This window comes from Chelonoidis abingdonii, chromosome 1 (assembly GCF_003597395.2).
Source record: "Chelonoidis abingdonii isolate Lonesome George chromosome 1, CheloAbing_2.0, whole genome shotgun sequence".
Lineage (NCBI taxonomy): Eukaryota > Metazoa > Chordata > Testudines > Testudinidae > Chelonoidis > Chelonoidis abingdonii.
The window spans coordinates 325541711-325565721 of record NC_133769.1 but is presented as its reverse complement, the minus strand read 5'-3'; the positions used below and the strand labels follow the sequence as shown (position 1 = coordinate 325565721).

Sequence of the window (24011 nt, the reverse complement as noted above, 5' to 3'; positions counted from 1 at the left end):
CCGGGTGTTGCTAGGGGAAAATTCTTCCGACGAACGTGCACGCGGCGCGCGCACACCTACTTGGAATGGATATGAGCAAGCACTCGAAGAAGAACTTTTGATTATCATTGATGAAAATATTTTTCATCAGTTTGTGTGTGTGTGCGGTGAAATTAATGTATACTGACATTTAGGAATACAAAATCTAATCCTTCCAAGCCTCCTTATGAGTGAAAGTTACTAGGTGTCTGTAGAAGAATGATATGTATGGTAGCTGCTCCCTGCTAGGTATCTGTGGAGGGAGAACTGAGATGCATATGGGGATGCTGGATGTCTCTGCTTGGTGGGACTGGTCTGTGTGAGGTGCTGGTGGTGTGGTGGGAAGTTGGATGATGGTGTTTCTAAGTGGTACTGAGGGATGTGAGGGGGGTGAGTGGAGGGAAGTTGGATAGGGGTGTAGGATGGTGGTGTCTTTGGGGGGAGTGAAGATGTGGGGGGTGTCGGATGGGAGGGTTTCTGAGGGGAGTGGGGAGTAGGATGGAAGTGTCTGGGGAGATGTGGGGGAGTAGGATGGAGATGTAGGATGGAGAGCTTCTGGGGGAGTGGGGAGTAGGATGGAGGTGTCTATAGGAAGTGTGTGCAGAGGTGTCACTGAGGAGATGTGGGGGAGTAGTATGTGGGAGATCTCTGGTTGAAGTATGGGGAGTAGGATGCAGGTGTCTCTGGGAGAAGATGGTGTGAGGATGCTGGGGTGTAGGATGGGGGTGTCTGGGGGAAGGGGGAGGTGTGAGGAGTAGGATGGAGGTGTCTCTGGGGGAAGATGAGAGGTGTGGGGAGTAGGATGAATGTGTCTCTGGGGCAAGAGGGTGTGAGGATGTTGGTGTACAGGATGGGGGTGTCTAAGTATGGGGAATAAGATGGAGGTGTCTGGAGGGGAAGGGTGTGAGGATGTTGGGGGTGTGTAGGACAGGGGTCTCTGGGGAAAGGTATGGGGAGCAGGATGGAGATGCCTCTAGGGAAAGAGTGTCTGAGGATGTTGGGGATGTAGGATGGGGTTTCTGGGGGAAGGGGAGAGGTATGGGGATTAGGATAGAGGTGTCTCTGGGGAGATGTAGAGGAGTAGGGTGGGGTGTCTCGAGGCTGTGTGGGTTGCAGGATAGGGGGCTCTAGGGAAAGAGGGACGTGCGGGGAGTAAGTGGGGGGGGTCTCTGCAGGAAGGTGGAGTCGGTGAGCCAAGCTCGTCAGCCGCTGGGTGTGTGGAGCTCCGTGGGGCCGCCCTGCCCCCTGCCGCCCGCTAGATGGCGTCTCTCACGCGCCGCGGCTGCTCTCTGATTCCTGGCGCCGGGTTGCGCTCAGGCGGGGCGGGTTGGCGGCGGCAGAAGCACCACCCTGAGGCCGCGGGCTTGAGCTCCTGCCGCAGAGGGAGGCGGGGAGCCAGACGCACCGCTCCCCTCGCCGCGCGGGCTGCGGCCGCTGCCAGGATGCCTCGGGAGCGCGGCGGCTGTTGGCTGCTCCCCGCGCTGCTGCTCCTGCCGCCGCTTTGCGCGCCCGGTGAGTGGCCGGGGGGTTCGGTCTGCGCGCTGTTGGCGGGGGAGAGACCGGGCGGGGGCGGCACCGGAGCCGCGGGCGGGAAGTGGCTGCGGAGGGACGTTCCTCCTTCCTCGAAGTTTGTTGGTGGGATGGGCTGGGAAAGGATGGAGCAGCCGCCTCCCCGGGCCCCGCACGGCGCCCTCTGCTGCTCGCCGGCCGGTGACTGCCCGGACTCGGAGCGTCCCGCGCCGGGCGGGAGGCTCGGTGGTGAGGGCCGGGAGCCCTTCGCCTGCCGCCCGGGGGTGCTGCTGGCCGCGAGCGCCGGGGCGAGGTAGGGTCCCAGGCTGCTCCCTGGACACTGGGGAAGGGACTGCAGCCTCCCTTAGTTAGTCTGGCGGCCGGCGGGGGAGCCTCGGGGGTGCCTCCTCCCCCGGAGCCCCAGCCCCGCGGGCTGCGGCGGGAGGAGGTGCCAGGGCCGGGGTTGTGCCTTGTGCTGTTTGTGAAGTACTGGTGGCTGCGTAGAGGCTCAGTCACAGACAGAAAGGTCCTGCTGGGGAGCCCCAACCCCAGCGCTGTGCGGTACCAGGGAAACCTGGACCAGCCCTGACAGGTGTTTCTTCAACCTGCTCTTAAAAACCTCCTGTGAGGGGGATTCCACAACCTTTAGGTAGAGTCCTAGAGAAATTACCAGCTCTTAAGGCTGGATGGGGACCCAGTCAAGTAAAAGTCAAGTGTTTTAAAAACTAAATAATTCTTACATCTATTCCAAATTGCCGTTTAGGCCAGGGGTGCTGCAGGGCTTTTAGGATGTGTGGAGCACCTCTTATATAGAAAAGTGTCATGGAGCATCTCCCCATATATCAATATTGCAAGGAGCAATTGCTAACATGAAAAGGGAAATGCTCTCTCAGTGTTAATGTGGTTTACCTGACCTGTAATATGGGTTTGGCAGATGGGAGTTAAAAGAGGGGAGTTAGTCCCATGTGAGCAGCGGACTTTCCACTGCCCAGTGGTCTATGTACCACAGTTTGGAAACCACTGCCTTGGGTGGGTAAAAATGAAAGACTCTTCCAAATCTATTCTTTCCCCCATTATTTGTGCTCTGAAAAAATTTCTCTGATCTTGGAGAATAACATAGCATCGTCAATTTGCTCTTAACCAACCTTGATATCTGGTTCCTTTTCACTAGCACAATTTTGGGGTTGCAGACCTTGCAGGGGAATATTTAAATATAAACAAACTTTCAACTGAAATAAAAATACTGATTTTTCTTTCTTGTAAAGTTTATCTTCCTCACTAAAATAACTGCATTTTGGGGTTAAACTATCTCAGTCTCTTTTTAAAGCCATATTTCAGTCCCTCTCAGGATGAAGGATTTTGCTTAACTGTAAATATCTCACTGAAACAGTTTTCCTGATGAAGGTGAATCACGCTTCCTCCAAACTGTCATCCCAGCCTTAGAATAGAAGCTTCAAGTTTATTGATGTGTAAGGGGGAAAAAGTCAGTCAGTTTTTAAAAAAATACCTTAAAAATTAATTCACTTTAAAAGGGGGAGAGGGCAATGAAATTGTAGGTGTGTGGACCCAGTTAAAGTCAATGGGTGTCAGTATGGGTTTAGGGATCTGCTCTCATGGAGCTCATTGGAGGATCAGAACCTTAGTTTGCATAGTCTTAGAAATATTCTTTTATTTTATGCTAAGAGCAGCCTCTTCTTTCACAAGCATCCTGCGCTTTTGAGATGGCAGAAGGAAAGTTGAATATTTCTCAACAATGTTAAACATTCTTATGCATTGCCATTTTACCAAAAAGGGGTAAAGGTAATAAGATGTCTTAGAACTTTCTTCTACCAAACATATTTGATGGTAACATGCACAGTGGAGAAAAATATTTACATAGTTTTATACTTAGTCTTGCGCTCAAGACTTTTTCATAAAGAAGCACAATAGAATGACCCTCTCCTCCCCGCAAAACCCCCCAATCTTATTTTTCATATAAAGAGATTGTGTACATAGTAAACAATATAAGGAATAATTTTTAATAGTTTAAAATGGTGACTTCAGCCTGAATATTTTTTCATACATGTCTCAATTGCTTCTTTAAGGGGCTAACCTAAAAAATTAAATGTGACTTGTTTTAATTGCCTTACATAATGTTTGGGGTACTGGAGCTCACAGTACCTCTCAAAACTCTGGCCTAACAAGTTTGTAGCACTAATGAGACTTTGCTCTTTACTGATTAGGTTAGAAGCCTTTGACGTTAATAGGGTAGTAGCAGTCAAGAAGAGCTGGTATAGAAACTTCAGTGTAAATAGATAAGACTGATTTATTTTGCCTCTTTACTGCTCCTGGGTTGTCTCAGTATTGAAGACCCCAATCTGTCTGAGTAACAGCAGCAATGTAGATGTTACTTTGGGAAACATATCAAGCCATAAACCCTGGTGTGCTGTGAGAATCTGACAAAGGCAGCAAAATAATACAGGGCACCAGAAGAGAGATCCAGGTTGAAAGGATGTCTTTTTCATTAAATGATAATTAGTAAAAGTCCGAGGAGTCCCTGTCTTGCATGCTGTACCTACAAGAGGCAGTAATATCAGCTGTTTCAGCATTCTAAACCTAGCTGTTCCCAAGAATTTTAAATTTTTGAAAACTGTTTATTGACAATGTTTTCTGACATATGTAAACAATAACACATGAAAAGACTTTCATAAGATAAGGGATAATATCACAGTTTTCCCTTAGCTCATTAAAAGACTGATGCAAAGCATCTCAGCTGGAAAGACTCCCTTTGATTCAAAGCTCCCTGAAGTCAGGCCCTCAAAGAGGAAGATATAATAAATGTTCTTTGGTCCCTTGGTATAAGCTTTAGTATGGTCTGGTTAGACTATGCTTTTGCTCTTATAAATGTTTTAAAATATTTATAACTTAAATGAAAGATTTTTACTCATTTTAAGTGTGTGGAAGCTTCTCTTGTTTCTAAAAGGGAACACTTAAAATGTTCTTCTTTACATTTACATTATTATGAACCTTGATTCTATAATAGTCTGCTGTTTACCTGTTGAGCAATGGAAAAGATAAGTGAGAGCTTTCCCTCTCCAATACTGTCTGCCAGTGACCTTTCCCATCCCAATTTTCATCATTGTAATGGGGAACTTTAGAAAAAAATCTATAGTAATTAAAAAGCGATTATTTTACTTTCCCGGATTTCAATTTCCAATTTTGGTGGGAATGGGCTGAAAACCAAGGAGTCTGACTTTTTCTGCTGATTCTGATTTTCATTTCCGTTATCAAAGGAAACAGATATCATAGTGGTAAAAGTGAGGACAGGGTTTTAAATGTCTAAAAGTGCTCTGCTGTCCTTTACCTTATTCAACTTCAGTTACTATAGAAGTAGAATCAGAATGGCTACTGGTAGCCAGCCAGACAGGGTGAGGACTGAACTTGATATTTTCAACTTATGGCTGATTGCTGTGCAAATCACGTAAACAACTACAGGTGCCAACCAGGTCAAAGTCTACAGTACTTGAAATATGAAAAACGTGAACTTAAAATAGCAGGTAACACTTATGTGATTTCCTTGCTATTTTTTCTTAGACAATTGTAAAGATTGCCTGCAAGGTAAATTGGTTAATGAGTTTGACTTATGTGGTTTCTCTTGGTGCCTCCACAATTGGAACATTCGCTGGCTAATCAAATTCTTTTCCTAATACTTTTATGATGATCATTTAATATGGTAACTATTCAGAGGGGTGCGTGTGGTATATGTATATTGGGTGACAAACATTAGGGGAAGTGTTTCTGGAATTGGGAGGGCAGAGTGGGCATTTGGGTCCTTGTGAGTTTTGGAGCACCCAATAGGTCTCTTCTGAGAAACATTAAATGAAACATACTGCAATTGTCTGAATTTGTGACAATGTTTGGAGAAAGGCCACTGTTATTGTTGTTATATGTATTGTGGTGGTGCCTAGGAGCCCCAGTGTTGGACCAGGACCGCATTGGCACAGAACAGTCAGACAGTCCCTACTTCAAAGAGCTTACAGTCTAGTCTGCTGGGCTCTGCCTTGTGCCTTCTTTTCACAGCACTGAGTAATCTACCTAGGGAGTGGTTCCTGAGTATTAAGAGATTCTCTGAGCAGTCATTTTCTGCTGATTGTCTGTCTGCCAAAAGATAATTCAATATTTGTGCATGTTAAACTCTGAAGCCACTAGTGGCCTATGTGAATATTTGAAAAGTCTTCCCAGTTCGCTTAGTACGAAGGATACAAAGTAAATGTTTGTGCTTATCTGTTGGAAAAGAGCAGAGCTGAGAATGTAAAATTATCAAGAATAAGGATAGTGACGTATTTAGACTACCAGTGTCATTACTCTTCTGGACTGTGTCCAAAAAGTGAATTTTGGTGTCCCAGGTGAACAGCAGAAGTAGGAGATGGGAATAACAGATTTAGCAAGGGATGTGGGATCCACATACCTTTTGACAATATAAAAAAAGAGAGATTTATAACCTACTTCATCTCTATATAAGCCCTTAGATTTTTTTCTGTGCTGTCATGGGTATAGCACAGTCTAGGTCTTTTTTCCAGGTTAGCTGTCTAAGCTTTGATTTGTTTCAAGGATCCTGTAGATTTATAAAATATTAATCTCAGAAAGTGTGTTGCATGAGTTATTTAAAGGTCTGAGAGAGGAAGTATTTCTTTTCAGTCTTGGTTGCATGTTAAAGTCACATCTCTTTATGCAACCCCTCACCAGCGTGTTAGAAATCAAGAATAATGAAACTCAATATTTATGTTGCAGTCATGCAAAGCAACACAATTTACCTGGTGATACATCTTCAAGTTAATGCCTTGCGAATATTAAATTTCCCAAAAGATGATTTCTTGCATTGATCTTGAAATTAGAATTCTGTCAAATAGAGGATATGGAGCTATTTTGCCTATGCGAGGTATTCCTTGTGTAGTGCTCCAAATGCAGTTATTTTGATTCATGCAGTGGACAGAGGATAAGGTTTTGAGGTTTTCAGAGAGGTATAAAATTAGTGTTTGGCAATGTCTGTATTAGTGAGCTTAGAGCGGCACAGCTGAACCAACGCAGCTCTCCTGCCGACATAGCGCTGTTCACACCGATGCCTCTGTCGGTATATCTCATGTCGCTCAGGGGTGTGTGTATTTTCACACCCCTGAGCGACATAAGTTATGCTGACAAAAATGGTAGTGTAGCCTTTGTTGTTCATTAGAAAACACTGGAGTTCTCAAAACACATTGTGTCCTTTCAAAACAGAAGTGCAAAATGATTTCTTAGTTTCTGATTTGAAAATAAGTAACATTGTGCCGGTAGATCCCTGTATTAATGGAAAGTCCCGTTGAATCCCACGTGTCCTCCCATGCGTAATCCCTGAAAGAACTGGAGTCTAAATGAAATCAAGTCTTCCCTCTTAGATGTTTTGGGGTGGCTGTTTACCAATGTTTTCTTGTCTTTACTGGTATGAGTTAGAGATTAGTTTCAGCAGTAGCTGGGATGTCATGAAATACAACTCTTAGATATTTACTGACAGTTGGGCTCTAATTTAAAGGGTACAGGACTATGGATAACCAGAGATGAAAAAGCAGGAGTTGGGACAATCCTGCCTAGTCCTCCTCCAAAATTACAAGATGCCTAGTGGGGATACTGTTTACTAGTATTCTGTCTAAGTAGATTAAAAAATGAATAGCTACTCTTTATAAAAAAATTCATTCCAGACTATATATGTTTAAAAGCTGCAATAAGAAACTACATCTGACCCAGAAGAAGGCTTTGTCAGTGTCAAGGGAAACAGTAATTGTGTAATAAGTGACTAGGCTGAGTGGAGTCTTTGGAGCCTTCCTTAAATTATAGCAGTTTTGGTTCAGAATACTCTTCGCTTCTCTGTCACCTTCAATTAAAAAATCTTAACAGCATCTCAGCCCCCTAAGATAAATATCCTCATTTTACAGGCAGGTAAACTGAGACATAATTGACTAAAAGGTTACATTGAGAAGGGAGCATAAAAATTAATTTTCTTCTAAAGTTTAAGTATTTAACATTTGAAAAAAATATTTTTATTAATGTGGACATGTGTGCCCCTAAGGCAGTTTTAACTTATCAATGGGCGGGGACGCAAGATAATATTAGGTCAGTCCAAATTGGGAGCCTGGGCCTCAATTCATCCCTGCTGATTTCTGATTGGACCTCCTTTCCCCATGCATTAGAAACCGCTATACTGCTGTTTAGAGTAAGTGACCAAGAAATATTATGGCCCTCTTCGATTATGACAGTTTTATGCCAGCTCCTGACAGTATTTCAGAGAGTTTGTGTATGAACTCGCCTTCACGCTGAATATCCAGTGGGTCTTCTGTATAATAAACACAACCCTTAACCTCAGGGTAGAGTGAAATCTAGGTCCTCCCATATGATAGCACATTGTACTATCATCTGAATCATTGGACTGGCCAGATGTTTTTTTCTTTTTTTAATGAGATTTATTTTGACTTGAAGCCAAAATCAGTTGGCCTCACATCAAAGAACAATTTTCTGTTCAGAGATGTATGATAGCAAAATTCTCAGGCTACAGCAGTGCAGCTTCTCGAACAGCAGATTGTCTAATGGTTGAAAAGATTATCACAAATATTCTCCACATTAAGTGACTCTATTACCTAAATTGCTTTCTTGTCCTATATAGATCGAACTTTGTCCAATGCAATGATCGACTACTGTATTTTGAAAAAATATTTTTTTTGCTTTTTTCCCCCCAGGTTTGGCTATAAGTGTAGCTGCTGAAGATGCAAAGGAACAGATTGAGCAACTGGTATCACAGGTAGTAAATTCTAATTCTGTCCCAACAGTAATGTACCATCTAGATTATAAAATCTTTGGGGCAGAGACTGTGGGTAAAATTCTGACCCCTTTGAACTCAGTGAGAGCTTTGTCATTGACTTCATTGGAACCAGGACCTAATGCTGTCTTATTTTCTCTGAGGCACCAAGCACATCGTTAGTAATACCACTTTTCTAGAGCCTCTATCTTGCAGCTTTTCCCACCCAAAGTTTTCTTAGAATGACCACATCTAGTCCTATATTGATTTTATTCATTTCAGTCCCTTTCTTAAACTGGATCTAATATATTTTGATATTTGTATTTTAAGAGTTATGCCTTTATTTCATTAACAATCTGTTTTTCTAACAGATATCTTCTAAAATTTGTTTTACAGCTTAGACATAAATTTAGTGTATATGCAATTGGCTTATGGAAGTCTCCAAATCTGCATTGCTGAGACCTAAAGCTGTCAAGTTCTACCATTTTGTGGTACTGATCACATATTGTGGTAGCTGCTTTCCTACTCTGTCTTCCTCTTCTGTCTTGCCAGTTGGTTATGTCAGTTAAAGTCTTTCATTATCACATGTTTAGGTAGGTTTTTTTGTACAGTAAGCGGAGTGCTTTGGCATGACAAGGAGTCACTCTGTAAATAAAGTTATTGTACACTTCTACCCCAATATAACACGAATTTGGATATAATGCAGTAAAGCAGTGCTCCAGTGAGGGGCAGGGCTGTGCACTCCGGTGGATCAAAGCAAGTTCGATATAATGCGGTTTCACCTATAATGCGGTAAGATTTTTTGGCTCCTGAGGACAGCGTTTTATCGAGGTAGAGGTGTATTAAGTAATTGGAGGACAGAAATATTTTTCCTTTCCAGTACTCCTTTAAATGTAGAGTAAAAACCTTAATCTATATTTAAAATTTTATTTTTAGTAGTTGGTGTAAACAGCAGTTGACAGTTATCCAAGTACATTTTGAACACCCAACACTATCAACACAGAGCTCCTCCCACTCTTCATTTTGTGTGTGTGTGTACGTACACCTGCTTGGTGAGTGGGGATAAGAAGTGTTACGTTTTACTTCTTTGTTGATTTTGAATAATATGGAATAACTTGAGGAGCAAATGGGTGCCTTTCTACTAAATTAAATCTGACATATTTCTGTGCATGCCACTGTGCAAATAAAACTTGAATATCTAATTTTTACATTGTGAGAGCACCACATAAGTAACTCTTAAGTTCAGGTAAAGCCATCCGTGGCCCCATTTAGTTGAATAACAAAATTGCTAGGTTTTGGGTTTTAAAAAAAACAACAAAAAACCAGAACCAAAAGCTAATTAGTCAGGAACAGACTCTGTGAGCAATATCTATCTTTTATTCTTAATCAGCTGAAGAATTTGCATCCAGTAATCTCTTGGCATCATCACAGTCAAAGACCTAATTAATGTATTTATAAATCTTAATTTTTACTGGATATAAAATTGCTACTCCAGCATTAATCTTAATAAATTCAAATTTCTGTACCACAAACTTTTGATGTACTGACATACATGCATTCTGGTATGAAAGATAAGTCATCACATTTTTATTACCATCAGTTGCTTTTTTGTTTGGCTACTTCCAATGTAACTTCTCAGTCAAACATAGAACTAAAAGAAACAATGGAAATCTTTCTTCTGTCAAGTATCAGAAGGGTAGCCGTGTTAGTCTGGATCTGTAAAAGCAGCAGAGAATCCTGTGGCACCTTATAGACTAACAGATGTTTTGGAGCGTGAGCTTTCGTGGGTGAATACCCACTTGTCCTGCGTCTGACGAAGTGGGTATTCACCCACGAAAGCTCACGCTCCAAAATGTCTGTTAGTCTATAAGGTGCCACAGGATTCTCTGCTGCTTTCTTCTGTCACTTTCCAGAGTATACTCTTTACTTGTCATGCTCATTATGAAGTTCTTCCCATTAAGTTAGAATTCCAAAAACTTCACTTAAATTAATTTAATCCCTATAGAAGTGCTCTCTTGAGAATTCTGTAGACTGTAATCCTCTATAGAACCGAAATGGCACAGGTGACAACTGTGCCAAGCTTCACCATACAACCCTGTGTGCTCACCAGTAAAAACTTGAATTACCTGGCAGTTTTGGAGGACATTCCTGTACTTAAAATGACATACTGTAAATACTGTTCTATCAATTTATAATAAGCAACCACTATCCGTCTGTGACCCCTGAAAGAACTTACTCTTTAGAGAAAATTCCTCAACTGGCTTTTCTTTTAATATTGTGGATGAGGGCTAACTCAAGGTCAGAGAAGGGGCTACAAAGACCAATATTGCCCCCATTATGGAGGGCACCTGAGGGTATGTCTCACTGTAGCTGAGAGGAGTGATTTCCAGTGTAGGTAGACAGATTTGTGCTAGCTCACTTCAAGTTAGCATGCTTGGGCGGCTAGCCTGAGCAGCTGCCAGTGCTACAATATCCACACTGCTGTTTTTAGCATGCTAGTTTAAGGTGAGCATGCTAGAGTGAGTCTGTCTACTTGCACTGGAAATCACCGCTCCCAGCTGTAGTGTAGACATATCTGAGAGAGTTAGAGGATGGCTTACTGCTAGGCTGAGAGGCACACGTCCAGGATAGAAGCATTATGGATTACAAATGAAATTAAACTTCTGTTTTTGTTTATGTTCATGCGCCAGGCCTATCTTTCTCCTTGGCTTATGAAATGTATTGGGTATGGTAGGTGTTGGACTGTGGGGATTTTATACGTGGTTGATTAATTTGTTATGTTTATGTTGAGGCTGTGAATTTGAGTTGAGCTGGGGGAATTGTTGGGTCTGCTTATTTTAGTGTATTTTTAAAAAATCAGTTAAGGATGCCCAGAGAATTAGATGAATGCTCTTTTTATTAGGTTTATAGATCAAACTAACAAATCAAATGCATGATGTTAGTGTTAATTTTAATTTTAAGAACAACCACCAACAGCTATCAGCTTTTGCCCTGTTTGTTTGTTTTTACAAATTATTTTGAGTCTGAGGGCTGTATGTCCAGAAAGGGTAAGTGTCTCCTCCAGATGCTCTTTAACAGTTGTGTCGGAGAGCAAGGTTGTATGTGCATCATACATCTGCGTGGAAGGTCTATCATCAAAAGACTATTCTGCCCTTGACTACTTTGCTGACACTGTTACTGAGGGTGACAGTTGTGAAGGTGTGTTTTACAATGTGGATACCTGTTTTCTGGAAACTAGACTAATGCCTTGTCTCAACTACAAAATTAAGTCAAGATAAGTTAGGTTGATGTACAGCCATTGCAGTAATTACTGCAGTGGTTCATGACCACACTATGACCCCACTGTCAGTGTTGTGTGTCCTCACCAGGAGTGCTTCCACTAACTTAACTGTGTGGGGCACTGACAGCTGGAGCAGCCCTGCCCCAGAGTGGCTGGCTTCTGGCTGTGTAAATAACACAAACAATGCATCACTCTAACTACATCGAGCTAAGTGCTATGCCTCTGGTGGAGGTGGAGTTATTAGGTTGGTGTAGTGGACAATTTACATCAGTGGGAGCAATGTTGTAGCGTAGACACTTACATAATTAGATTGACGCAAACTGCCTTAAGTTGACCTAACTCTATAGCAGTGGTCGGCAACCTCTGGCACGCGGCTCACCAGGGTAAGCACCCTGGCGGGCCGGTCCAGTTTGTTTACCTGCCGCATCAGCAGGTTCGGCCTATGGCTCCTGTGGCTGTTGTCCCATGAGGCTTGGCCTTACTCCCCGTTTCAGGAGTTTGTGAACTCCATACACAGAGTTGCAGTGCTGCTCAGCTTCAGTCTGGCCACCCCTCGCTTTGCAATCCCCCACCCTTCATCCTCCAGAGCCTCCCATCCCCTAAGGGGGAGGACCTGACACATCTCCCTTCCCTCTGTTGATAAAACAAAATTCCCAAAAAATAAAATGAAAAATGATAAAGAATATCATGGGGGGTTGGTCTATTTGTAGTCAGGAATTAACAGACACAATGGTAGAGGAATTAAAAATAAGGTCACTGTTTTACAATAAACAAACAGTGCTTGTGTACTTAATCCGTTCCGTCTGAGAATCTCAAAACACTTTATAAACAGTTAAACCTTATTCTATCTCTGTGAAATAGATATTTATCTTGATTTTACTTGTGGGGAAACTGAAGCAATGAAGAGGTGCTATCAGTGAGAAACTGTGCCAACTGGGACTTTTTTCTTTTTAGAACTTTTGTAGGAAGCCCAAGCTGCTATTAAACTTAGGGCTAGTATACACTGACAACACTAAAGTGTTGCTGCGGCAGCGCTTTAACATGGCTTGTGTGGTCGTGGCAGAGCGCGCTTTAAGAAAACCACCTCCACGAGGGGCATAACTTCCGGCTCTGATGCACTGTCTGTACTGGCATGTTACAGCGCTGGAACTTGCTGCAATCAGGGGGGTGCTTTTTCACACCCTTGAGTGAGAAATTTGCAGCGCTGTAAATTGCCAGTGTAGACAAGCCCCTAATCTCTATCAGCCAGCTGAGTTCAAGCACATGCTCTTTCGAATCAGTCTTCAACTTATTCAGAATCAGTTGAATAAGTGCCCCAGATATTTTTAGAACTTACATCTTGGTTTCCTCGGTGATGCTGTAATGTCACTACTCTGTTTCTAAGCATGCAGCTAAAATTCCATCACAAATGTATATGATGACATGAAATTATGGAGATTTATTTGGGCAGCTGCAGCAGCCTTTTTGTATTTCTTTGAACTCTGTGATGTAACATGGATTTAGGGGTTTTCTTTAAGAATGTTGTTTATCTCAATATGCAATGTAGGTATAGCTGTGTCAGTCCCAGAATATTAGAGAGACAAGGTGAGTGAGGTAATATATTTTATTTGACCAGCTTCTGTTGGTGAGAGAGAGAATTCTTTGAGCTTACATAGAGCTCTTCTTCAGGTCTGGGAAAGGTACTTTCAGCATCACAGCACACAGCAAGGTGGAACAGAAGGTTTATCTTAAGTAGTTAGCACATATTGTAAGGGAACATTCGAGGTAAAGTTGTCCATTAACACCTCCGCAGTCATAAGACAAAAAGAGGGATTTAGTGGGTTACAGATTTTTGTAATAACCTATAAATTCAGTGTTTCTGTTCAGTCCATGATTTTTAGTGTCTGTCAGAGTACATAAGGTCCTAGGCTCGTCTTCTGAAAGTGCGATGTAAGTTTCCTTTGAAGATGAGGACTGATATGTCAGATTCTGAAAAGCGTTCACCAACAGTGATATGGTGTTTTTGTCTTATTTTCCTATGAGATTTCATACGTGAGCATAGTGATTGTCTAGTTTCACCCACTTAATTGTTGAGGTAGGCTCCTCACAGATCAAGACACATCAACTGGAGAAGAAGCAGGATATGAGTAAATAATGTGCCCTTGTTGCCAAGAAGGCTAATGGCACGTTAGGGTGACCAGATGTCCCAATATTTAGGGCTTCTTCTTATATAGGCTCCTATTACCCCCCACTCCCTGTCCTGATTTTTCACACTTGCTGTCTGGTCACCCTACGGCACACTGGGCTGCATTAATAGGAGCGTTGCCCGCAGATCGAGGGAAGTGATTATTCCTCTATTTAGCACTGGTGAGGCCACATCTGGAGCATTGCGTCCAGTTTTGGGTCCCCCACTACAGAAAGGATGTGGACAAATTGGAGTCCAGTGGAGGGCAATGAAAATGATTAGGGGGCTGGGGCACATGACTTATGAGGAGAGGCTGAGGGAACCGGGGTTATTTGTCTGCAGAAGAGAAGAATGTGGGGAATTTGATAGTGGCCTTCAATTACCTGAAGGGGGTTCCAAAGAGAATGGAGCCTAGGCTGTTCTCAGTGGTGACAGATGACAGAACAAGGAGCAGTAGTCTCAAGTTGCAGTGAGGGAAGTCTAGGTTGGATATTAGGAAAAGCTATTTTACTAGGAGGATGGTGATGAACTGGAATGGGTTACCTAGGGAGTTGGTGGAATCTCTATCCTTAGAGGTTTTTAAGGCCAGGCTTGACAAAGCCCTGGCTGGGATGATTTAATTGGGATTGGTTCTGCTTTGAGCAGGGGTTGGACTAGATGACATTCCGAGGTCCCTTCCAACCCTAATCTTCTATGATTTTCACTCAAAGCATCACTAGACCCTGCCAGAGCAACAGATCCAAAACCTGCACTCCTATCTCCTCTGCTGCAATGTTCAACACACCTTTCAAGATCCATGGGTTCTACACATGCCTATCACATGTGGTGTACTGCATACAGTGCACTAAATGTCCCAATAGCAGCTATGTGTGTGAAATCAGATAATCACAATACCCTCAGATTACACAGGAAAATAAGATGAAAACACCACGTCACTTGTGAGTGAACACTTTTCATGTGCCAGCAATGTCCCTCTGCCATGTACGTTGGCCAAACCAGACAATCTCTGTGCAAAAGAATAAATGGACACTGTGACTCTCTGTAGCTCGGAAGAACACCTTACACCCCCATGTTCATCTTTATAAAATGATTGTATGGTATCCAGTGCAAAGTTTGTCATGCTGGGTATCTTCAGAAGGCTCATAATGCACTGACCATGGTTGTTATAGTGATGTTATAGTAATTGTTAAAAAAGATGCTATCAGTGTAATTCCGTTGATCGCCTGAGGAATAAATGCCCTGTGCTAGGAGGAAGCAGGCAAACAATAGCTCATGTTAGTTCTGCTGTCCTCAACACAGAAATCCTCCCCCACCCCCAAGCAATTGAAACCTATTACACTGGTTCTGTGTGGTTAGCCTTTGCAGTACCAGATATGGAGCATGTGAAGGCTGTTCAAACTGATGACAGGGAATATTGGGGCAGAGGGATACAGGGGCCCAGATCTCTCTGGTTAAGCAGAGTGTGGTCCCAAAGGCCAGTATGTTGCCTGGCCAAATGGCAGAGATTGTAGGGGTGGGCGAAAGCAGATTTCTCATACCAATAGCTAAAATCCATATGGTTTGGAAAGTGTTTTGACTGGGGTGGGGGGTAATAGAATACCTCCTATTCGACCTGCTCCTTGGTAATGATTTTTTCCATTTAGCTCAGGTTAAAGTATTTTCCTACAGCAGGAGGGAGTGTTATGCTGGGACTCCCAAGGGAAAGGAACTGCTGAGAGAATGGGAGAGAGTCTCCTTGATTCTTCTGCAGCCGGGAGAAGCAGTGTGCTTCCAGGTGGGAGGGTGGTTGAGACCAACTCCTGCACTGCAGCTGGAGGCAACACCACATCAGGACAGGATGGGGGTGTAATGCCTGCCAGGGAGAGAATTGTCCAGGTTGTTAGCTGCCAGCAGGTCACAGCTGAACCAGAGGCAAAACCGGCTCTAGGGAGCTGTCAAGGTTCCCCCCCACACACTCTAAACTCTGGGGTGTAGATGTGGGGACTTGCATGAAAGACCCCTAAGCTTATATTCTACCAGCTTAGGTTAGAATTTCCCCAAGGCACAAATTCCTTTCTTTGTCCGTGGACGATATTGCTACCACCACCAGGTGATTTACACAAAAATTCAGGGAAGGGTCACTTGGCATCCCTATCCCCCCAAGCCTCTTCCCCCCCTTTCCTGGGTAGGCTTGAGAATAATATACCAACCAATTGCCTTAGCAATGTAAGCACAGACCAGACTCTTTGTCTTCAGGACACTGAAATCAATCAGGCTCTTAAAAGAAGAACTTTATTTATAAAGAAAAATTAAAGAATCACACGTGCAAAATCAAGATGGAAGGTAACTTTACAGGGTAGTAAGATTTAAAACACAGAGGATTCCCCCCTGGGCTCAGCTTTACAGTACAAAAACAGGAATAAAACTACCACTATAGTACAGAAAAATTCACAAGTCAAAACAAAAGATAACCTAACACATTTCCTTGCCCTATTTACAATTTCTGTGATTTTTAGATCTATTATTCCAGGTATATTTTCAGGAGATGTTGCACCTGTTTGGTCTCTCCCTCCGTCTGGAGAGGGAACAACAGAGAGAGCTCAAACAAAACCTCTCCCCTCAACCCAGATTTGAAAGCATCTTCTTTTCTCATTGGTCCTTCTGGTCAGGTGCCAGCTAGGTTATTTGAACTGCTTAAGCCCTCACAGGTAAGGCGATTCAGTATAGCTGCCGAGGGATTTTATGCTACCCTTCTCTCTATATTCTTAACAGGAGCATAGAGAAATGTGTCCCAGAGGAGAGCCCAGAAAAGGGGCAAGGGATCTCAGAAATGACTGAAGTGGGTGAGGATTCCTGTGAATCTGGGTACATCCACACTACCCGCCAGATCGGTGGGTAGTGATCGATCTATTGGGGATTGTTTATTGCGTCTCATCTAGACGCGATAAATCAATCCCTGAACGCGCTCCTGTTGACTCCGGAACTCCTCCAGGGCGAGAGGCGGAAGCGGAGTCGCCAGGGGAGCCGCGGCCGCCGATCCCACACCGTGAAGACGGGAGGTAAGTCAAACTAAGATACGTTGACTTCAGCTATGCTATTCTCGTAGCTGAAGTTGCATATCTTACATCGACCCCCACTCCCTCCCCCCCAGTGTAGACCAGGCCTCTGTAACACAGGGAGGCAGGGTGCTTCCAAGTATGGGAGAGGCTGAGACTTGCTCCTCTCCAGCAGAAGGCAACATGCCGTCAGGCACAGGGGGAGGAGAGGTGTTGTCAGTGATTAAAGAAACTGTCCCGGTTGTTAGCTGGCAGAGTTCTGCAGCTGAAGGAGGGGGCTCAGAGAAGGAAACTGGGGAAGGAATAGTGGGAGTACAGGAATGTCCCCTCACTAGTCCCTTGGGGCAGGATGCCCAGGACACTAGCAGGATGGCTGGGTCAGCATCTGTGCACTCAGCCTGTGACCCAGGTTTTGAGAAGGAACTGTGTAACTGACGTCCTGGAGGGGGAGCGGTCGCACAGCTGACTTCTCTGGGACAGAGAAAGGGTTGGTGGAGGGTACCTCAATCCAGGTCCCAATTTTTCAGGGTGCTATTCCTGATAATTTTTTTGGAAAGTAACTGTCTCTCATTACATCAAGATGCAGCACCAACACCTGTAACAGCAGAGAGTTGAGAGCAGGAAATTGCCAGGTGGTAGTCTGCCAGAAGACAAATGACCCAACTCACAGAGGGGGGTGGATGCTTTCCCCAGGCTGGTGAGAGACGGAGAGCAGTTATGGGAAAGCTGCTGGGAAAGGGTGAATCTGTTCAAAGGGTAAATACATCTAGCCCAGAGAGCACAGATCACAGCCCTCTTGGGGGCAGGGAAGGACTCAGTGCTGGGGGGGGCAGGAACACAGGGTAACCCCAAAAGGGGAGTTGGATTTCCTACATATGTACAGTCCTGGGGTTAGGAGACCGCTCCCCAAAGGACCAGCCAATGTGCAGGATCCTTCTGGACCCTTATCTTACCAGACCCTGAGATATCTGAATACCAGAAACATGATTAAATTAAGAGCCTGCACAAAGGGAAACACTGGAGGGAAAGAGAAGCCAGTGACTGATTACATGGAAGAGAGTCAAAGGACTGGCATAAACAGATAGTTAAGGGTTAATGTCTTTTACCTGTAAAGGGTTAACAAACAGGGAATCAAAAACACCTGACCAGAGGACCAATCAGGAAACAAGATACTTTCAAATCTCGGTGGAGGGAAGCCTTTGTTTGTGGTTTTTGGGTTTTGCTTTGTTCTCTCTGGGTCCTGAAAGGGACTGGACATGCAACCAGCTTTCTTGCCAATCTCCCTGCTACAGTCTCTTCAGAAGAGTGAGTATTAAGTAGAAAGGCGGTTATAGTCTTTTAATTGTTTTCTGTATTTGCAAATGTGTAGTTTGCTGGAAGTATTTTAAATTGTATTTTTGCTGGGGGGAGGCTTCTCTCTGGTGTCTATAAGCTGAAAGACCCTGTAATATTTACCATCTAGATTACGGAGACAACTTTTTACTTTTTTTTTTCTTCTTTTTATTAAGAAATGTTTGCTTTTAAGACCTGTTTATTTTTTCCCTAGTTGAGGCTCAAGGAATTGAGTCTGTACTTACCACGGAAGTGGTGGTAGATAGGGAGAAAGAAGGGAGGGGAAGGGAATCCCTTTGTTTAGATTCACGAAGCTTGAATCTGTCTACTCTCTCAGGATAGGCCTGGGACGGAATGCCTGGGAGAGGGAGAGAAGGGAAAATGGTTTATTCCCCTTTGTTGTAAGACTCAAGGAATCTGGGTCTTGGGGTCCCCAGGGAAGGTTTTTAGGGGGACCAGAGTGCCCCAAAACACTATATATTTTTGGGTGGTGGCAGCTTATCAGATCTAAGCTGGTAATTAAGCTTAGAGGAATTCATGCTGGTACCCCAATATTTTGGATGCTAAGGTGCAGATTGGGGATAGAATACTATGACAAGGACACCATGGGTAATGAACAAACTAACCTCAAACTACACTTACTAATGTTAAGTTTTGGGGTAAGAATTTCAACATGGATGTTAAACCTTATGATAATGCTACTTCTCAGTTAATACCTGCAAACAGATTTAAAGCTTATCACAGCAGAGAAACCATAAAAAAAAAAAACCAACCTGGTTTGCTGTGTGTGAATGGGGAAGCTGAGGCATGCTGCCTAATTGCTTTAATGACTGGATGCCAAGAGAACTATAAAAAAGAACTGCCTTTGAGATAGTCAGTGACTAACCCTCTTGCAGCAAACAAGAGTGGAGGTGTGATGCTCTGTATCTCGGTGGAACACCCTACACCACTATGTTCATCTTTATAAAATGATTGTGTGGTATCCAATGCAAAGTTTATTATGTTGGGTGTCTTCAGAAGGCTCATAATGCACAGAGCATGGTTGTTATAGTGATGTTATAGTGATTGTTACAGTAATGTTATTATAAGGTTATAGCTTATAATTTCATGTATATAGTTATGAGGCTGAAAATGTATCCTCATGGTTTAAAGCAAGCGCATGCAAAAACTCTCCAAGAACAGAGAGGCAGTTCAGACCTTGTCAGGGCATGGATGGGACAAGCCCAGCCCAGCCTTACAGGAAAAATGGACACTGGCTTAGGCAGCAGCAAAAGAATCTGTTAGACCCTCAAGGGAGTCACCTCCTTCCCTTTGGCAGTCTGGGACTGTGATGAAGTAATGCTCACCTGACTCTGAGGCGGGGTGGGGAGGGGGCAAAGCCAAGAGGAAAGAAAGGACATGTTTAAAAAAAAAAAAAAAAAAAGGAGAGACATTTTGCCAGCTCTCTCTTTTCCACCTACATCTACAGACACCACCACCACCAAGTGACTGAAGCTCTGATCAAAGGGGAGAGCATGACTGAAAAGTGACCAGCTAGGTGAGAAACACCTAAGGTTGTAAGGACATTGAAAGTGTTAAGATCAGCTTAGAATAGCTTTTGGTTTTATTTCATTGACCAAATCTGACTTGTTATGCTTTGACTTCTAATCACTTAAGATCTATCTTTATAGTTAATACATTTGTTTATTCTACCTGAAGCAATGCATTTGGTTTGAAGTGTGTCAGAAGCTCCCCTTGGAATAACAAGCCTGGTACATGTCTATTTCTTTGCAAGCTTATATAAGTTAGTCAGTTTAACAGCGTCCTGCAGGCATAACTTGACACTGCAAGACGGAGGTTCCTAGGGTTGTTTCTGGGACCGGAGATATTGGCTAGTGTCATTCGCTTGCAAGAGCTTACATGCCAGAGGCTGTGCATGAATAGCCCAGGAGTGAGGGTTCCCACAGCAGAGCAGGGTAAGGCTGGCTTCCAGATCCAAGGATTGGAGAGGCCTAGCAGATCACCGGTCCACATAACACCAGGGGGAAATATCACAGACACAAATCAGACATCAAGAATTGTAACATTCAAAAACCAGTAGGAGAGCACTTCAATCTCCCTGGCACTGTATAGCAGACTTAAAAGTTGCCATTCTTCAACAAAAAAAAACTTCAAAAACAGACTTCAACAAGAAACTGCAGAACTGGAATTAATTTGCAAACTTGACACCATCAAATTAAGCCTGAATAAAGACTGGGAGTGGCTGGGTCACTACAAAAAATACTTTTCCCTCTGTTGATACTCACCCTTCTTGTCAACTGTTGGGATGGGCATTTCCATCCTAATTGAATTGGCCTCGTTAGCACTGACTCCTGATTTGGTAAGGCAACTCTCATCTTTTCATGTGCTGTATGTTTATATTTGCTTACTGTATTTTCCACTCCATGCACTTGATGAAGTGGATTACTAAAGCTTATACCCAAATACATTTGTTAGTTTCTAAGGTGCCACAAGGACTCCTCATTGTTTTTTCACAGAGCGATCACTATATTTGACCTATCAGTCCTCATCCTCAAAGGAAATTTATACAATGCTTTCAAAAGACGAGCCTGCAAGCTTAAATTCATTACTCTGATAGACCCTAAAAACTATTCACTGAACAGAGACACTGCATTTATGGGTTATTACAACAATCTGTAATCCACTAAACCCCTCTTTTTGTCCTCTGACTGCAGAGGTGTTAACAGACCACTTTACCTTGAATGTTCCCTTACAATATGTGCTAACTACACCTCTACCCCGATATAATGCTGTCCTCGGGAGCTAGAAAATCTTACTGCGTTATAAGTGAAACTGCATTATATTGAACTTGCTTTGATCTGCTGGAGTCCACAGCCTCACCCCCTGGAGCGCTGCTTTACTGCATTATATCTGAATTTGTTTTGTACCGGGTCGCGTTATATCAGAGTAGAGGTGTACTTAAGCTAAACCCTCTGTTCCACCTTGCCTTGTGCTGTGATGCTGGAAGTACCTTTCCCAGACCTGAAAAAGGGCTCTGTGGCTTGAAAGCTTCTCTCTCACCAACAGAAATTGGTCCAATAAAAGGTATTACCTCATCCACCTTGTTTATCGCAATAGACATGTGGTAGCTGATCACATGTGAATGAGGTGTTCCTGAATTTGCTATGATTTTTTTCTGTATTTTGTACTTTTTTATATGTTTAGTCACAGTAGGTATCCACGAAGGACATTTAAAAAAAGTAAAATGCTTACAGTAATAACAAATTCCTCCATAATTAGATTTGTCAGAAATAAGCATTATATAATGCTTTTCAATAATTCTTTAAATATGCAAATACCTTGCCTCGGTCATTGTATGACCATATAGAAGATGTCCTTATTATATTAAATAGCTGTCCCTGAGGGTTGAAAGACTTTACACTAGTTTTTTTTATCCTAGAGTGTGTTAAAACATGCTAAGAATTCAGATAGAACCTGGTAAACACTTCATTATTTAGATCTCTATGCAAACATTAGAATTTTTGTCGGCATCCTCATGGTTTTTTCTTTTCTTAAAACAGGAGTCTGGAAAAAGTGGAGAATCAAATAAAATAAACATAGGTAAGTAAACAAATTCTTCTTAGTCAAAGCTATAAGTAGTCCCATATTGAAATGTATATATCCTCATGTTCTGTCAGTGATCTTGTGTAATGCTTATTTTCTATTTACTTATAGCTGCTTGGTAATGTTAAAGTACAGTTATGCTTAGATTAGTTACCATGTAAAATGGCACCCTATTACTCAGCAGTATTGTTAGTTAACTGCTAATTCCAGAATCTTCTGGTGATGATGCATGAGCTAGCGATAGACTAGCTAGCCATTTGCAGAGCTAATAGTTAGAAAAATCCATCTTATTTATAAACCGAGTACCTGTGATATGAAAGTAATTGAGACAATAAGCTTAGTACCTCACAGTGGTATTTTTTTATCAAGTTGCTTTTTACAATGTAACTGAATTGTAAGGACTTAATTGTGAGACTACAAGGCACCACTCTCAAGGTCTAATAGTATAATAGAGTTGTAGAAATGTATGTTAAGCACCTGTGGAAAGACTAGTAAAATGCTAAGTAGCAGAATGAATACCTTTACTGGACATGCCATCTGAGGCAGACTATGGAGTTAACTTTTTTCATGTACCACCCGTTCAAAAGAGTATTGAAAATTTTCAGGCCATCTTCAAATATGGAGAAACTCTCTACCTGAAAAGTACATAAAACACAATAAAAACAAACATCCTTCTGTAACAGAGAAACTTTTCATAGTGAAAATAGTAAACAAAGATTCATTATTTACATCTTTGATTGTGAACTGGTGTGTTCTCATACAGACTGTCACACTGGCCTGCAGGCTATTGTAGAAGGAGCAAAGAAAGGCTTAACCATGATAGTGAATCTGTAAAGGGGTGGCACCCACCTCTCACAAGCGCCCCCAGTCAAGTGTGTGCGTGCCTGCAGTTTCTCAATTTCTGGGCTCATGGTGACCCCTGTCAGTTGCTGCGGGGTGATACAGGGCCTCCAAGCCTTCCATCACAGAATCCTTTTAGGAACATTTCCTGTTGGTGGTTCACTATTGGAAAATAATTTGTGAATTAACATATAGTATGTTTTAATATTTCCAGTAACTTCCATTTTATATACACCTCTACCTGGATATAACACCACCCAATATAACATGAATTCGGATATAACGCGGTAAAGCAGCGCTCCGGGGGTGGGGTCTGGCTGTGCGCTCTGGCGGATCAAATCAAATTGGATATAATGTGGTTTCACATATAACGTGGTAAGATTTTTTTGACTCTCGATGACAGCCTTATATCGAGGTAGAGGTGTACTATCTTTAAGATCAATGATTTGCATGGTATTAAAATGCTGTGAAGTGTTCTTTGTAGTATTCTATTTTTAATAAATGCACTGTTTGGTATTCATATCTTTTTATGGCCAGGATATTGGAATGTGTGAAAAGTGGGGGGTAAATTTTGAGGTGTATGGGGAGTATCTGGTACTTCAAGTTAGATATAAGCTCAAAGCACAAAATTTAGATACTCTTTGAGTCCTCCTTTATTTTCCTAATGTTTGTGGGTGTTAAGAGCTAGAGTTTTTTGTTTGATTGAATCTCGTCAAATTACAGTTCTGTATTACTATGCCTGGTAAAGGAATCTATTTGTCAAAAAACATTTCCTGGATCTTTTTTGTTGTCTGTCTTGTTACAGACCTACTTGCTGACAGGTATTTTGAAATAAATGACCAAAAATAATTGAAACTGGTATGATTATATTGTGTTATTTTGACAAATAACATATGCAGAATTTTAAAATATTGTATGCAGAATATTTAAAATTTTTTGTTGCAGAATTTTTAATTTCTTGGTGCAGAATTCCACTGGGAGTACAACATGTAATTACACACACTTTGTAATATGATTGCACACATTTAACCTTTCCCATCACCCTTTCACCAGGTAGGAACATGTTCCACAATGCTACACAAAACTATGGTCTATATGAATGGGTTCTTCGCCATAACTCCTGAAGCAATATAGGTTAGATGCTTTAAAGGCCGAATAACCTGCTCACTTCTATTTATTAGGCACTATTGGTACAGTCTCAGCCACTCCCTAGGCCAGTGGTTCTCAACCCACAGGCCGCATGCAGCCCAGTCAGCACACAGCTGTATCCCATGTGACATCCTCAGGGCCATACAGGTAGTGTGTATATTGTGGCAAATTGCCGGTACTGTTCTCTGGGTCTCGTGCTTTCTCTTCTCTGGGGTAGGTTCAGGGCGATATTGCTTGCCTCTGAACCAGTTCTTAATCACTCCCCTAGTGTCCTTGGAG

At 42.6% G+C, this 24011-nt stretch overlaps 1 protein-coding gene across 4 annotated transcripts in view; it reads left to right on the top strand.

Moving 5' to 3' along the window:
* The first annotated feature begins 1359 nt into the window (after positions 1-1359).
* The window catches only part of B3GLCT (beta 3-glucosyltransferase), a 136142-nt gene continuing 113490 nt past the window's right edge, over positions 1360-24011 (top strand). Inside the window, exons 1-3 of one of the 4 annotated variants that reach the window (XM_032795961.2) lie at positions 1360-1530; positions 8271-8332; positions 21701-21740. In XM_032795961.2, coding sequence (XP_032651852.1) covers positions 1461-1530; positions 8271-8332; positions 21701-21740 — 172 coding nt within the window. In that variant the 5' untranslated portion in view covers positions 1360-1460. The remainder of the gene's footprint in view (positions 1531-8270; positions 8333-21700; positions 21741-24011) is intronic. The other 3 variants (XM_032795960.2, XM_075061649.1, XM_032795959.2) reach the window with 3 other exon arrangements.